Source organism: Oryx dammah, unplaced genomic scaffold, assembly GCF_014754425.2.
Source record: "Oryx dammah isolate SB20612 unplaced genomic scaffold, SCBI_Odam_1.1 HiC_scaffold_10, whole genome shotgun sequence".
In the NCBI taxonomy this organism is placed as follows: domain Eukaryota; kingdom Metazoa; phylum Chordata; class Mammalia; order Artiodactyla; family Bovidae; genus Oryx; species Oryx dammah.
In genome coordinates, this window is record NW_024070194.1 from 23,799,111 (window position 1) to 23,815,291 (window position 16,181).

At 44.1% G+C, this 16,181-nt stretch overlaps 2 protein-coding genes across 4 annotated transcripts in view; one reads left to right on the forward strand and one right to left on the reverse strand.

Moving 5' to 3' along the window:
• The window catches only part of AURKA (aurora kinase A), a 17,926-nt gene extending 14,810 nt beyond the window's left edge, over positions 1-3,116 (reverse strand). For both annotated transcript variants that reach the window (XM_040248634.1, XM_040248635.1), the window contains exon 1: positions 2,867-3,116. The gene's annotated coding sequence lies outside the window, so the exon portion shown is untranslated. The remainder of the gene's footprint in view (positions 1-2,866) is intronic.
• On the forward strand, positions 3,066-15,745 carry CSTF1 (cleavage stimulation factor subunit 1). 2 transcript variants are annotated; one of them, XM_040248632.1, is made up of 6 exons: positions 3,066-3,225; positions 7,067-7,267; positions 8,661-8,938; positions 9,042-9,239; positions 10,580-10,970; positions 13,554-15,743. In XM_040248632.1, the coding sequence occupies exons 2-6, from the start codon at positions 7,099-7,101 to the stop codon at positions 13,811-13,813; spliced, it is 1,296 nt and encodes a 431-aa protein (XP_040104566.1). In that variant the 5' UTR covers positions 3,066-3,225; positions 7,067-7,098; the 3' UTR covers positions 13,814-15,743. The 2 variants fall into 2 exon arrangements, with proteins under 2 accessions (XP_040104566.1, XP_040104565.1); XM_040248631.1 differs by lacking the exon at positions 3,066-3,225 and adding an exon at positions 3,319-3,428 and having other exon boundaries at positions 13,554-15,745.
• The last annotated feature ends 436 nt before the right edge of the window (positions 15,746-16,181 follow it).

Consider the following 16,181-nt stretch of genomic DNA (forward strand, 5'->3'; position numbering starts at 1 on the left):
CATCCTCTCCCCTCCCTGGTACTCCAACCCCACTCCTGAACTGCGTTACCCCACTCTCCCATCATCTCTCTAATGAATCCCTTCCATCAGTCTACAGGCTGGCTTCCTTAAGTGCTGCCCTTAAAAAAAAAAAAAGTCCACTTTACCCTTAAATTGACTCAAACTATGACCACATCTCTGGCCTCCCCTTTCAGCAGCAGAACTGGGCAACAGTTGTCTCAATCACCTCCCTCACCGGGCTGCAGGCTCCCTCCCACAGGGTTTTCATCCCCACCAGGCTCCGGCAGAGGGTGGGTAGAGGGCAGACCCACTGTTGCCAGATCCAAAGGTCAATTTTCAGCCTTCCCCTCAAGAGCATTCCTGGCATTCCAGGGGGTCCTGCACTCTATTCCTGCACAGACTTGTCTACTAGCTGTCCCAAAGCAAACACCTTAGCTGATGAGCCTCACCTGTGCCACCCATCAGTGTCTAGGGTAACCATGGAAGGGATTCCCCACTCTCTTTCTACACTTTCCTAGGGTCCCAGGGCTCTAAACATCTCTATTAGGAGAATGCAAATTGGTGCCTTCTGCCCTCTCCTCTCCTGCCAGGCTCTCTATCACCTGCTGAGCATGCCCCAGGAAAGCCTGCCAGGCATCTCAACCCAACACACCAAATGAAACCTCTTCTTCCCCAGCTTTTAATACCATCCACAGGCTGAGGACCCCCAAATTTCTATCTCAAGCCCAAAGCTCCCCTCTGAACTTCTACCACCTGGTAATCTGAGTGGCATCACAATCTTAACCTGTCCCCAACTGACGTCCTGCTTCCTCCCAATACTCATTCCCCTTAACCTGCTCTCTCCATCCTGCCAGTTGCTCAAGTCTAAAGTCTTATAATCTTTTACATGGTTCTCCCTCAAACCCTGTATCTAAGCCATCAGCGTATCCTACAGGCTCTATTTTGAAAATCACTGCTCACAACCTTTCCTACTCCCACCTGGTCAAACCACAATTTTCTCTCCCTTCAATTATTTGCAAAAAGCTCCCAGTGGTCACTCTGCTTTCACGTTTGCCCCATTTATGGTCCATTTGCAACACTGTGCCCAGTGATCCCTCTAACAAGTCAGATATATGGATCCTTGGGCCAGAGAAACCTTTACCCATTTCTCTTGCTCCCTAAATTCTAGAATCCAATCAGAAAGCAGTCTTCAGACCCCCACTTTCACATCCACTTTATAAGCAAACAAATAACTCCACCTGCAAGAGGAGACCAGACTAAAGAATCTGGAGTCTTTATATCAAACAGCCATTGGGAAATAGACAAGAAAAGGAAATACATTCTCATACCATGTGAACGGTAATTTCACCCATGCTGTGGTGCCTTCTTCACTCTCCCTGACAGTTACAAGTAGCTGACTCATGAGATCACACAGCTCTACAGACACTGGTTTTACAGAAGCTACCAATATTCATTCACTCCAGGTAACACACTTTTCCTTCTCAGGAAGAATAATGGAACAGAATGGACTAAGTCTCTGCTTCAGAATTCCGCAGAGAGCCACAGAAGAGAGTTTCTCAGGTGATTCTGGACTCCAGCCAAGTTCGAGAGTCTCATGTCCAGACGACCTGCATAAGATCCCTGCACTTCAAACTGGAGATCCTACTAGTCTACATAGAAAAGCAGATTTAATTGCACTGTGGGTGGAGACTTCTCATTCCTTCATCAAACCTGCAAATTACCCACACATATGAAGGTGAGTGGAGAGGAAATGAGTATGCTGCTGAAACACGTTTAATTCAAACAACAAGGAAGGTTAAGGATGAGAAGAAAACAGTCAAAGTCAAGGATGGTAGCCACATGTACATCAGGAGGACAACTGTTAGAAATGGAGACTTTGGAGCCCAACTCTAGACCTAACAAATTAAGACCCTGCATTTCAAAGACATCCCCAGATGACCAGTATACACGGGGCATACACTAGTTCTCAAAACATCAGAATCACCTGTACAGCTTGATAAAAATACAAACACCTGAGTCCTAGGCCCAAGCACTTCTGATCCCTTCCTTGCATGGGTCGAGTCTAACCCTGTGCAACTCTATGGACTGTAACCCACCAGACTTCTGTCTTTGGGATTCTCCAGGCAAGAATACTGGAGTGGGTTGCCATGCCCTCCTCCAGGGAGGGCCAGGGATCGAACCTGAGTCGCTTCCATCTCCTGAGGGTTCTTTACCACTAGCGCCACCTGGAAAGCCCCTCTGATCTCTTAGGTGGGTTCATATTTTTAACTAGAACGCTCAAGTAATCCCGATAAAGGGAATCCAGCGTCTACGGTTTGAGAAGCACTGGCTTCCAGGTTTATTTATTCACCCTCTCATCCATCCTGCCCGGACAAGGGCCTTTCCTGGCTAGTCTATTCAAACTAGCCCACTTCCTAGTACTCATCCCTATCGGAAGTTATCTTGTTAGTTTATCGTCTGTCTCCTCACCCACCACCCCTAGAACGTAAATTCCAAGACGGCAAAAAAACATTTTGCATTCTTTCTTACCCAGGTGCTCACTTAACATGAGAATCCCATCAGAAAGCAACCTTCCCACCCCCACAACCCGATTCACTCCGGGTGTTCAATAAACACCAGGAGGCATGCTGTAGGGAATATCGATATCCAAGCACAGAAGAGAGGGTGCAAGGAAAGCGCGGGGGAGGGGGCGCAGGGAGGAACGGGGCGGGGGGGGGGCGGAAAAGGAAGCTCTGTCGCCCCGACCACCCCTTGTTGACCCAGCGACCCCCAAGACTGCTTCCCTCCCACCAACCCGCAAAGGCCACCCTGGGTCGGTCCGCCCGCCTGCCAGCCCGCCCCAGAGAGATGCCCCAGGTCTACGCACCTGTGGACTCTCACCTCCGATCCAAAGAAACCAAGTCCTCCCGAGAGCTCAGCCGTTAAGATTCAAAGTCTTCATTTTAAATAGGAGTTAAACCCTCTATTCCGAATGCTGATTGGTCGGGGCTAGAGAGGTGCTGCCTTTTCATTGGTTCAAAGCCAACTCTACAGCTTGTGTCACAGGCCGGCGGAGAAGGCGCGCAGGCGCATTTGCTCCGTAAGGCCCCGGAAGTGGTGGAGCCAATGGCCCGACACACCCGTGGCCGTTCTAGCGCCCGCGGTGTTCTCTGGATCTGACATTTGTCCGTAAAGCAACAGTTCCTTGGCGTCAGGGTTGTCGCGGAGTAAATAAAGTTGAAGGAGGTGAGAGTCTTTCGGTCGTGCCCCTAAGTAAGATGGCGAGAAGGGCAGGAGCAAGTTGAGGGGTGCGGATCGATAGCGCAGCGCTCGGCGCGATGCCCTTTGCGCGTGCGCAGTGAACGTGCGCACGGAGCGATTGATCGGACAGGATTCGCGCCTCCATTTTTCCAGGAGAGAGCGGGAGACGGAGAGAGCGGGACCAGCGGGTATGGGGAGCCAGGGTTGCGTGGAGAGTGCTGGTGCGGTCGGCTGGGACCCTTGGGGAACCATCGGGAGGACCAGAGCGGGGCGGGAAGGGTCATTAGTGAGCGGGGTGGCGTGCGCCCTGAGTTGCTGGGTTCGGCCTGCACTGTCCCTCCTTTTCCTTAATGGCCTTGCTCACACTCTCCCGTCCATCCTTCGTTGGCCTCTAGGTCGGGGTCATAGCGGAGCGTTCGGTGAGAGGGCGTCTGTGTTCTCGCCTTGGTCCTTCTTCCAGCTCCTGGTACAACTTGTCCTGCACTGGGCTCTTCCTGCCCTCGGGCTGTAGCCCCTTCATCTGCCAATTTGGGGATGGTAATTACCTGCTTACTAGCGCAGCGAGCGAACGTTCTATGGGAGTTAAGCGGGGTTCGTCCTCTCTTTTCTTTTTTAATCTCTTGGTACGCCGGTTGGTGCGCCTAACATAAGAGAAGAGACAGGATGACAAAGCCACATTTTCCTTGCAGTGTTCACTGATTTCTTTGAGCGGCTTTATCATCTCTGTTGTGTCCTAGTGTTTACACAAGCATGGATTTACATGTATTTGCTCAATCTCCATCAGTACAGCACAGGCTCAGGGTTAGGATTCAGGCTCCGCCATTTACAACCTCTTGAATCCTGGGTGAGTTAACCTTTCTGGGCCTCCAGTTGCCCACCTCTAAAATGAGATTCCATTCATTCCAATCCCAAAGAAAGGCAATGCCAAGGAATGCTCAAACTACCACACAATTGCACTCATCTCACATGCTGGTAAAGTAATGCTCAAAATTCTCCAAGCCAGGCTTCAGCAGTACATGAACTGTGAACTTCCTGATGTTCAAGCTGGTTTTAGAAAAGGCAGAGGAACCAGAGATCAAATTGCCAACATCCGCTGGATCATGAAAAAAGCAAGAGAGTTCCAGGAAAACATCTATTTCTGCTTTATTGATTATGCCAAAGCCTTTGACTGTGTGGATCACAATAAACTGTGGAAAATTCTGAGAGAGATGGGAATACCAGACCACCTAACCTGCCTCTTGAGAAATCTGTATGCAGCTCAGGAAGCAACAGTTAGAACTGGACATGGAACAACAGACTGGTTCCAAATAGGAAAAGGAGTACATCAAGGCTGTATATTGTCACCCTGCTTATTTACATCATGAGAAACGCTGGACTGGAAGAAACACAAGCTGGAATCAAGATTTCCAGGAGAAATATCAATAACCTCAGATATGCAGATAACACCACCCTTATGGCAGAAAGTGAAGAGGAACTAAAAAGCCTCTTGATGAAAGTAAAAGTGGAGAGTGAAAAAGCTGGCTTAAAGCTCAACATTCAGAAAATGAAGATCATGGCATCTGGTCCCATCACTTCATGGCAAATAGATGGGGAAACAGTGGAAACAGTGTCAGACTTTATTTTGGGGGGCTCCAAAATCACTGCAGATGGTGACTGCAGCCATGAAATTAAAAGACACTTACTCCTTGGAAGAAAAGTTATGACCAACCTAGATAGCATATTCAAAAGCAGAGACATTACTTTGCCGACTAGAGTCTGTCTAGTCAAGGCTATGGTTTTTCCAGTGGTCATGTATGGATGTGAGAGTTGGACTGTGAAGAAAGCTGAGTGCCAAACAATTGATGCTTTTGAACTGTGGTGTTGGAGAAGACTCTTGAGAGTCCCTTGGACTGCAAGGAGATCCAACCAGTCCATTCTGAAGGAGATCAGCCCTGGGATTTCTTTGGAAGGGATGATGCTAAAGCTGAAACTCCAATACTTTGGCCACTTCGTGCGAAGAGTTGACTCACTGGAAAAGACTGATGCTGGGAGGGATTGGGGGCAGGAGGAGAAGGGGACGACAGAGGATGAGATGGTTTGATGGCATCACGGACTCGATGAACGTGAATCTGAGTGAACTCCGGGAGTTGGTGATGGACAGGAAGGCCTGGCATGCTGCGATTCATGGGGTCGCAAAGAGTCAGACATGACTGAGTGACTGAACTGAACTGAAAGTGAGATTAAATGAGGGTTGAATGAGGTTTGCATATTTGTTGCTTCCAGCATGTGTATTATGTACTGTGGCTTGGCGTGCATACTCAGTCACGTCCGACTCTTGTGACCCCATGGACTGAAGCCTGCCAGGCTCCTGTCAGTGGGATTTCCCAGGCAAGAATACTGGAGTGGGTTGCCATTTCCTCTTCTAGGGGATCTTCCCGACTCCGGGATCCAACCTGGCAGGTGGGTTCCTTACCACTGTGCCACCTCGTTATATGCTGTACTGAATGTCTAGTGAATTTTAGCTAACTTTATTAATATCATTAAGGTTTTAAGGAATTGTACCAGCAGTGGTTAGTAACAACACAGTCTCTAAAGTCAAACCACCTACATTCCAATCCTGATTCCTTCCAGTTCTGAGACCTTGGGCAGGTTGTATCCCCTCCTCACCTGTAAACAAGATTACTGGACCTCTTTCACAGGATGTGGTCGAGGTTTGAGATGAAACCTGGTCAGCACCCAGTAAATGTTAACTGTTCTTATGATCAGTAGCCTCAGTAATTCTCCAGAGGGCATTGTGCAGTTAAAGACATTGTTCCCCACCCCTTTACTACAATCTCCCACTTTCAGAATTACTCTTGTGTAGTGCAGCAGTACCAGGAGGTGCTGGTGTTAATAGACCGCTGACCACCCTTCTTATATTCTCTCTCCTGTGGTCTGTCTTTCAGTTTTCTTCTCTGCCACAGCCACCTGTCTGCCAGTGACTTATTCTTTATTGTTTCCCATCTCTGGTGTCTGTACAGACCTACACATATATACAGAGGTTGATTTTTGTAATCAGATTATCTAATCATGTTCACCAGTTGGAGTTCTGGGGGTTTTTTCCCCATAAACTCAAAAACCAACAATTATTTACAATTTTCTCCTTTGCTTTCTGAGACTGAGAACTTGTAAATCAAAGTGCACAGTCCTTCCAATTTTTCCATTTTTTAAAGTAGTTGTTCTCGCCATATCCTGTTTGCAAATATTTTATTAAGCAATGCTTTCCAAAGCATTCAACTTGACTTAGTTTTCATTACATGATAGCTTTTTGCCCTTATGTTTTGATTTACTGTGTAATTAAATTATGTAACATAACAAGCTCCATTGTCTTAAAAGATGTTTTAAGAATAACCATAACTGACCTTAGTAAATGTAACAGCTTAGGCTGGTGTAAACAGTAATGTCTGGGCATCCTACAATAGCAGCTCTCTTAGCTATTACAACATTATCAGTGTTTTATTAGCAGAAGAAATGGAAGATTCTGGGGATTGCAGTGAAAAAGTTGCGGGTGGCTAATTTGGCAAAGAAACAACGATGAAGAGAGATTTAGTTGTAAATGTTGGCTGACATATTTTGAGCTGTTTGTATGCCACTGTGCACAAAAGAATCTACATGCCCTGTCATGTTTAACCTTTACTGACTTTTGAGAGCTGAGGCCCCTGATCTCAGAGAAACATAGTTGCCAACCAAAGAGAATACTGCTAGAGCTGGGATTTAAACCCTGAAAAGTCTGACCAGATTCCTGTGTTGCTTCTGTGGTTTACTCCTGCCTTTGCCCTTCATTATCACCTGTTTTCTCTTCTTACAGCTTGCAGGAAAATTATCTTCCCCTTCTCCAAGATGTACAGAACCAAAGTGGGCTTGAAGGACCGCCAGCAGCTCTACAAGCTGATCATTAGCCAGCTGCTCTATGACGGCTATATCAGCATTGCCAATGGCCTCATCAATGAAATCAAGCCTCAGTCTGTGTGTGCACCCTCGGAGCAGCTCCTGCATCTCATCAAACTTGGTAACTTGTGAATGCAAGTTCTTCGTTGAGCCCATGACAGTTTCAGATGTTTTTCAAGATGATTGCCCTTTCATTTTAGTGCTAGTATGTATCAAGTAGAGTGCTAGATACTGGAGGAGTAAACAAAGTCCAGATTGTGAAGGTTTTGAGCTGATTCTTTCTAGGCTCTGGATTTTCATATGAATTATCTCGTGCTTTCTGCTGTTCTATTTATTATTGCTTCAAATCTCAATTCAAATGTCATCTCAGAGTCTTCCTCATCTCTTCTAAAATAACTTGAACATCTTTCCCATATTTCCCCATTTGCTCTGAACAACAGTCCTATTTTCCTCATTATAGAATGTCTGTCTGAACTTCTCTTTATTGTCTAGAGTTGTCGTTTCCCTCACAATCCTACCACCCACCAGAAAACTGAAAGTTTAATAAAAACCTTGAACCTTGTCTTGTTCAACAGTATATCCTGGTGCTTGCCTGTGTCATAGGAAGCAATAAGAATTACCATACATGTTTGTACCCTTTGACTTGGCAATGTAAATTGTGAGATTAGGCTTGGGAAATAGAATGATTCCCACTGAAATGCCCAGCAATATGGAATTGGTTATAAAGGTTCTCGTACCCATAAAATTGGGTCCAACAGTGTGATGTGGATGAACATTTATTACACTGACCAGGTGTGTGTTCTGTATGGTTAAATGACCAAGTAAGTTCCAGCATGTTATATGGTGTGGTTTTATTTTTGTTTTAAGAAATGAAACAACTGTGTGCATGGAGAAAGGCTCAGAAGAATTCATATCACCATGTTAGCAGTAATTATCTCTGGGTGATATGTCATACAAGATTATGTTTATTTTTTTGTTCATCTGCATTTCTGATTTTTTCTATACTAATCAACATTGTTTGTACAATGTCGTTATTTTGCAATTCAAAACGAATATTCTTGATTGACTTTATTCATAGCTTAACACTTTTCAAAGATCTTTCACTGGTGCTACTACTAACACTATGTCTGACTTAATGAGCTTCAAAGCTGCTAATGACAGATCTCAACACTCAAAATATTAAAATTCAGAACAGGAAAAAGTGAGCGATTTAACTACAGAAGTGCTTTCTTCAGCTTGTATAGTTGTGGTTAAAGTAGAACATTTCAGAGGCACATATCTGGGGAGAGGACTTCACCTAGTGGAGCCTAACTTCCCACAACCCGTATTGCCTCACAGCCTTGTCACTGTGCCCCCAGCTCAACATACGTAATTCTGTACAGTATTAAGTGTCATGTGGCTCGAAGAACTAATATATTGATATTGGCAAACAGCATTCCCAGTTTGGATCGAGAACTTTGCCTTGTCCTTTTAAAATAATGTTTTCCCATGCCTTTCATCTTTACTGCTTTCAGGAATGGAAAATGACGACACTGCAGTTCAGTATGCAATTGGTCGGTCAGACACAGTTGCCCCTGGCACAGGCATTGACTTGGAGTTTGATGCAGATGTCCAGACTATGTCCCCAGAAGCATCAGAGTACGAAACCTGCTACGTCACGTCCCACAAAGGACCCTGTCGCGTAGCTACCTATAGTAGAGATGGGCAGCTAATAGCTACTGGATCTGCTGACGCATCCATAAAAATCCTAGACACAGAAAGAATGCTGGCCAAAAGTGCCATGCCGATCGAGGTGAAGATCCCAGTCACATCTTACTGTTTATCTTCTGTTGTCCCTTCTTGGAAGAACGAGAGTGAGTACACTTAGAGTTTCTCTTCTCTCCTTGTCGGCCTAGGTCATGATGAACGAGACTGCACAGCAGAACATGGAAAACCACCCAGTGATTCGAACTCTTTACGACCATGTGGATGAAGTCACGTGTCTCGCCTTCCACCCAACAGAACAGATCCTCGCCTCTGGTTCAAGGGATTATACTCTTAAATTATTTGATTATTCCAAACCGTCTGCAAAAAGAGCCTTCAAATACATCCAGGTGAGGAATATTTGGAAAGGAGCTTCTTCTTTTTTTTCTTAAATACAGTGAGCTGATGTGTGACTCTTCTCTATCTAAAAGTTGTCTCAGTGATCATCCTGTAAACAACAAGGAGGATGCATTGCCTGCCCCAGGTGGCACGGCGCTCCTCTGGCCACTCAGGACAGCTTGTGGTCAGAGAGATGGTTCAGAACTTACATCACTCTAAAGGCTGCAGATTCTTGCTTAAAGGCAAAACATAACCAACTTCTCTACAGTGTAGCTTACGGGAATTACAAAATTATTTAGTTGAGACACAGGTATTTGCTGAAAAAGCAACATTTGGTTGCCTTATTCTGAATACACAGTTCAGACCTTCTGGTGTTTTAGTAGTGGCTTCCACCTCAATATTTGGAGCCCTGGGACAAAGAAGCTATTCTTTGGGGGCGGATCTTAGTTCCCTGCTGCTGCTGCTGCTGCGTCACTTCAGTCGTGTCCGACTCTGTGCGACCCCATAGATAGCAGCCCACTAGGCTTCCCCCATCCCTGGGATTCTCCAGGCAAGAACACTGGAGTGGGTTGCCATTTCCCTCTCCAATGTGTGAAAGTGAAGTTGCTCAGTCATGTCAGACTCTTAGCGACCCCATGAACTGCAGCCTACCAGGCTCCTCCGTCTATGGGATTTTCCAGGCAAGAGTACTGGAGTAGGGTGCCATTGCCTTAGTTCCCTGACCAGGGATCAGATCTGTGCCCCCTGGAGTGGAAGCACAGAGTCTTAACCACTGGACTGCTGGGGAAGTCCTAAGGAGCTATTCTTAAAGTACAGTTGTTTATTCACTAATTGTATATGAAGGTATCGTGTGTGTGTGTTAGTCTCTCAGTCATGTCCATTTCTTTGCAACCCCATGGATTGTAAATATAACCCGTCAGGGTCCTCTGTCCATGGAATTCTATAGACAAGAGTGCTGGAGTAGGTTGCCATTCCCTTCTTTGGGAGATCTTCCGACCCAGGGATTGAACATGGGTCTCCCGAGTTGTAGGCAGATTCTTTATGGTCTCAGTCACCAGGGAAGCTCCACAAATGTATCATAGAATGATAAGATTCCATTCTGAGTTCACCCGTTGTTTATTTGAAAATAATGAAGCTCACTTCTGTGTTCTTTGGAATAATCTCACCAGTAAATAGTTTCGGAAATCTTTGTTTAAATGATTCTCATTAAGTTTGTTCTTCTCGTGCCTGTGTAATATCTGGTCATTGTTTTATGGATTCCCTGCATTGGCCAGATATTCTGTGCATTTCCTCTAGGTTTAATAGTGGTTTCTCTCCCCACAACCCCGCCTCCCACCCCCACTCCTGACAGGAGGCTGAAATGTTACGCTCCATCTCCTTTCATCCTTCTGGAGACTTTATACTTGTGGGGACTCAGCATCCGACACTTCGACTTTATGACATCAACACATTTCAGTGCTTTGTCTCTTGCAACCCTCAAGATCAGCACACTGATGCCATATGTTCAGTGAATTACAATCCTAGTGCCAATATGTACGTGACTGGTAGCAAGGATGGCTGCATCAAATTATGGGATGGCGTCTCAAATCGGTGCATCACAACGTTCGAGAAAGCACATGATGGCGCAGAAGTTTGTTCTGCCATCTTTTCGAAAAATTCTAAATACATTCTGTCAAGTGGAAAAGACTCTGTAGCTAAACTTTGGGAAATATCAACAGGACGAACGCTGGTCAGATACACAGGTATGTAAGAGGTTGATATCAATTCACGTTTCTGAGCTGTTTTAGTTTCCAGAACTCGAAACAGATCCACATAGTAAATCCGTGTGAATCAAACAAGAGGCAGAGTTGGAAGTAGAAGCCACAGTTTCTTAACTTGGCTCATCTAAAATCAGATCTAAAATTAGATCTGATTCCATGCAAGTAACACTTGAGAGTTTGGAGGTTCATTTGTATACCCACAGCCTGCCTGTTGCCCACAAAAACATGAACATAGTGCAGAGAAAACCCTCAGTGAGTGAGAGGGAAGATCTTGCCTTGTGCCTGAAGAGAGGAAGCCCCCAGAAGAAACCCCAAGTGTTCTCCTAAGTCACTTCAGTTGTGTCCAACTCTGTGTGACCCCATATGGGGCAGCCCACCAGGCTCCCCCATCCCTGGGATTCTCCAGGCAAGAACACTGGAGTGGGTTGCATTTCCTTCTCCAATGCATGAAAGTGAAAAGTGAAAGTGAAGTTGCTCAGTTGTGTCTGACTCTTAGCGACCGCATGGACTGCAGCCTACCAGGCTCCTCCATCCATGGGATTTTCTAGGCAAGAATACTGGAGTGGGGTGCCATTGCTTTCTCCCCCAAGTATTCTGAACCTGTATAAATACGTGATGATGTTAGTCTGATTCTCTGATTAATTCACATTGGTCTCTGGTTGTAACAATTGTGCTAGAGCTCTTTTTACGAGATCCATTTAAATGGATCCTATCCCTAGCAGTCCATGTTCAGATTTAATTATTTGACAGTAAGTGTTAAAATATTGTGTTTCATCCTTTTGATCCTCGTAGCATCAAAAGGCTGTTTGGTAGAAAACCAGCTAGTTTCCTCTGTTGTGAGGTGTTTGTGTCACACACTGAAATCACTGTGCCCAGAACTTAAAACTCATAAGAAAACACTATTGTAAGGGATCTCCTGTGGTGCTAGTAAGTGGAGAAGATTGGAGAGTTAGTGACCTGGGAACCGCTAGGGTGCAGCATAACCTACCTTAGGATTATCTCATGGTGACCAGAGTCAGCTTCCTCCTTGGCTTCCACTGTAGCTGGTGCAGTGCGGAGGAGTCATTTTTGTTTTAGGAATGTTTGGAACATTTTTGTGGTTATATGTGGTTGATTGGTTGGTTTTGCTAGAGAATTTGGATTTGGTTTTTTAATGAGATTATACTGAATTTATATGCAAATTGCCCTTTTTCCTAATTCACAGTTTAAGACCCCTTCATGTCAGCACTTTTGGATCTGTTTTTCCAGTTTTAATGTTTAGTTAGAATTCAAAGGGCTCTTGAAATAATGAAGAAGGGAAAACTATCAAGTAAATATTAGACATTTTGATATTAGAAGTTAATTTTAAACGCTGTAAACAAAATTAAAATGATGGACTTCGGAGGAAATATCCATAGCGTATGTAATAAACATGTCAGATATTGGTCAGTGAACCCAAGAAAAGATGGCCAACTTCACCAAAAACCTAAGAAACAAAAATGGAAGTATCCTTTTCTTGCTCATTAGATTTTAGGAATTTAAAAGATTGGTATTATCTAGTATCAATAGACATTTTGGGAAATCACATATTGTTAGGAATATCGATTGGTAAAATATTTCTGAAGAGCAACTTGGTGTATATATACATATATTTTTGACCTGCTATACCCACTGTTAGAAATTTAAGAGTCTTGGGAAGCATGCACACACACTCATAGTAATGTTTGTTGAACACTGAGCCTGCCAGGTGGACTGGACATCACACCTCCTTTTAATCCCCACAGCATCCTGAGGACAGGTGCTCTGATTATCCCCACGGAACAGATGAGGCCTGGGGAATAAGTCATTTGTTCAGGGTCATGTCCAGAGTAAGTACTGAGTCCAGCACCACAGTGTGTATTTTTACCCATTGAGCTGTATTCCCCTCTTTGTAGGTCTCCACCACATGTAGTAGGCTCTGACTTATATAAATTAGAAATGAGTGTACAGTGCACAGAGATATTTAGAAAAGTTGCTCATCAAAATGTTAACCCTGGGTATAAGGTTATCAGACAGATTTTTTTGTGGGGTGGGTAATAGTTTATGTAATACTTTAAACATAAAATACGGTTTTTTATTCATGGTCATTAAAAAGCATAAAACTGCCTTCTGGAGAGTGGCTGCTCATACATCCCAGGGCTTCTAGTGCTGGGAATTTAATCCCAAAGAAATAATGTTTTCTCCACCGAGGATGTTTATCACAGTATCCCTATTGGATACAAACTAAATGCATGGCAAGAAAAGGATCATTAAGTAATGGTGCTTCCAAACAGTGGGATACTTTGCAGCTAGGAAGAAAGCGTGGAGAAGTAAGTGTACCCAACATGAAGTTAGATAATGTGGCACCACTTGTATATTCTTTTTCTTTTTAAGGTGTTTTTAAGAGTTTCCAAAATCGAACAATAAATGTGTATTACTTCAACAATTAATACTGTGTTTATATCAGTACAGCTAATAACAAAAGTAGAACTGTTGTCTAAGTTCTAGATGTGAACCTGGAAAGCTGGCCCTGGCACCCAGGCCCCTAACCTCTTGGTCTCTGCACAGGCGCTGGCTTGAGCGGGCGGCAGGTGCACCGGACGCAGGCTGTCTTCAACCACACGGAGGACTACGTGCTGCTGCCCGACGAGAGGACCATCAGCCTGTGCTGCTGGGACTCGCGCACGGCCGAGCGCCGGAACCTGCTCTCGCTGGGCCACAACAACATTGTGCGCTGCATCGTGCACTCGCCCACCAACCCTGGCTTCATGACCTGCAGCGATGACTTCCGGGCACGGTTTTGGTACCGGAGGTCGACCACGGACTAGAGCTGCCTGCGCTCCACAGGGTTCTTTTCTGGAGGACTCTGCCCTCTTTTCCACCAACCCCCTCCTTGTCCGTCACCAGCCTCAGTAGTAAGTCATCGCTCCACCTCCGGCGGTTGTGCTGCCGCCTCTACATCTGTCTGGGATTTGTATGAAAGAATCTTTTTTTACCTTGATGGAGAATCATGGTGGAAAAAGTTGGGAACACATCTCTGCGGTTGTTCTGCACTCACTGATTATTACAGTGTGATTTTCATCAGTTTTGTAAATACAGGACTGGCTTTCTTTAGACTCTTGATCACTTGAAGGATAGGGTATTAAAGTGCTTTCTGGATCCCATGTGGATCTGTCATGAGGAATGTGCATCCGGATATTTTTGTCAGCTTCTGTGCCTGTTCTGCCTCCTCCTTGTATATTTCCAAAATACATTTCGGCAGATATATAGGCATACAGCTCTGAGAATCAAGAGTTTTATGCCATATTAAGTTCGTTTTAGAAAATCTATCAATTCTATCCTAAAATGACGTCATTCTGATAATAAAGCTCAGATCTGCAACTTTACTGTCAACACACGTTTCACTTCAGTGAAATGAATGGCCAGCTTTTTCTGAAGATTCGTAGGAGGTGTGTGTCGGTCGCAGCACACTTCCCTCATAGTCCTATCACAACCTCAAACACTTCTTCAGTAAGATGACCTTGTTACCCTTTGATGGGCAACATTGACAGTGTAGTCAATCTAATCAAAATTAGGTGAACCGGCTGCTGCTGTCTGGTGTTGCTCATCATCAGGAATGATCTCTATCAGTTGACTTTCTCCTCACGTGATTTTAAATCTTAGCTTTCAGTTCCCTGCAGCATGTACCATGACTACTCATCTTGGATGCACCCAGCAGCAGTGTTCTCAGAATTTTTTTTTCTTTTTTCTTTTGCAATTAACCAAATAATACAGGTTTTCTTATTCTTAGAATTTTTTATATAGCGACAGTACTTCTCTGGATTCAATTCTAGCCTCATCAGAGAGCACTGAGCTCCTCTTACCAGATAGATGTTCTGGTTTATCATCCCCCAATACAGATACCTCATGATCTGAGTAGGAGTACCTAGAAATACAATCTGGGATCATTTGACAAAGATACTAAATAGACTAATTGTTTTATGTTATAGAAATTAATTTATAGTCTTCTGAAGTTTACTGTTTAAAACTTCTGCTTTAGACATCATCCTTAAGGATCATTTTAACTCTTTGATCTATAAAACCATTTTCATGTTAAGTCACAGGTTATAGTTCAGGTTTCCAAAGAGCTATATTTTGGGGTCCATAGTGAGTTTAAATTTATTTTGTGTCTTGATTCTCCAATATTTGAGCTTGGCCATCTGTGGGTGCCATTTTTATAAGACTGAAAGAAACCTGCTGAGTAGAATAAAGGATAACCAGTTCTACCCAAGAAATTACCAACCAAAAACTACCCACATTTTGTGACTTTCAGCCTTCGAAACGGTAAAGTCGAGGTCTAACTTTTCTGCTGCTTCTCTCTGAGATGCATTGGGATGAGCACACTACACTCTTGATACTGGTTCCATTGGACCTTTTTAACTGTTCATGAATTGAAATGATAATGCCTACTTTTTTTCAGCTTTTGGAATAGTCTCAGCAGTGTGTCTGTAGTTTCAGGACTTCTGTTTACAAGATCAAGATGCTTCCATGTGTGTTTCCAAAATAACTTCTTTTTAAATGTTTTCTTCTTTTAAAACTCACATTCATGTTTCGAACTAGTGTAAAGGGACTTGGTTTCCTCACATCGTTAATTATACCACAGAACACCCTGACATACAGAGGGTGAGTAACATTCAGTCAAGATCAGAACTTAAAACTTCAATGTTATTTTTTTTAAAGATATGTGATTTCTAAAATAAACTTTTTATATATAATGATCATTTAAAGCTAGTTCATTTTTGGGGGGCGTTCTCTTGCATGTTTCTGTGTTACAACATAAGGTCTTCAACAGCCATTGTGAGTTTGGATTGATATTTCTCTTGGTTTCTTTAGTGTTTTGTTCTGGAAACCAGACTTAACCACCTGTAGATGTGTATCTTTGCTCTTCTATGATTTTAAAATTTTGAGTATAATCTGTTCCTTTAGATCATTCAGAGAAATCTACCTTTTGTCTTTTAAGTTTTGGTTTCCCTTGCATGCATGCCTGCATTCTCAGTTGCTCAGTCATGCCCAACTCTTTGGGACCCCATGGACTGTAGTCTGCCAGTCTCCTCTGTCCATGGGATTTTCCAGGCAAAAATACTGGAGTGGGTTGCCATTTCCTTCTCCAGGGGATCTTCCTGACCCAGGGATCAAACTCAAGTTTCCTGCATTGGC

Excerpts from the sequence above, each read along its gene's own strand:
- CSTF1 (XM_040248632.1), top strand. The coding sequence starts at position 7,099 with ATGTACAGAACCAAAGTGGGCTTGAAGGACCGCCAGCAGCTCTACAAG. Across the intron at positions 7,268-8,660 it reads CCTGCATCTCATCAAACTTG|GAATGGAAAATGACGACACT; the intron begins GTAACTTGTGAA and ends TACTGCTTTCAG. Across the intron at positions 10,971-13,553 it reads AACGCTGGTCAGATACACAG|GCGCTGGCTTGAGCGGGCGG; the intron begins GTATGTAAGAGG and ends GTCTCTGCACAG.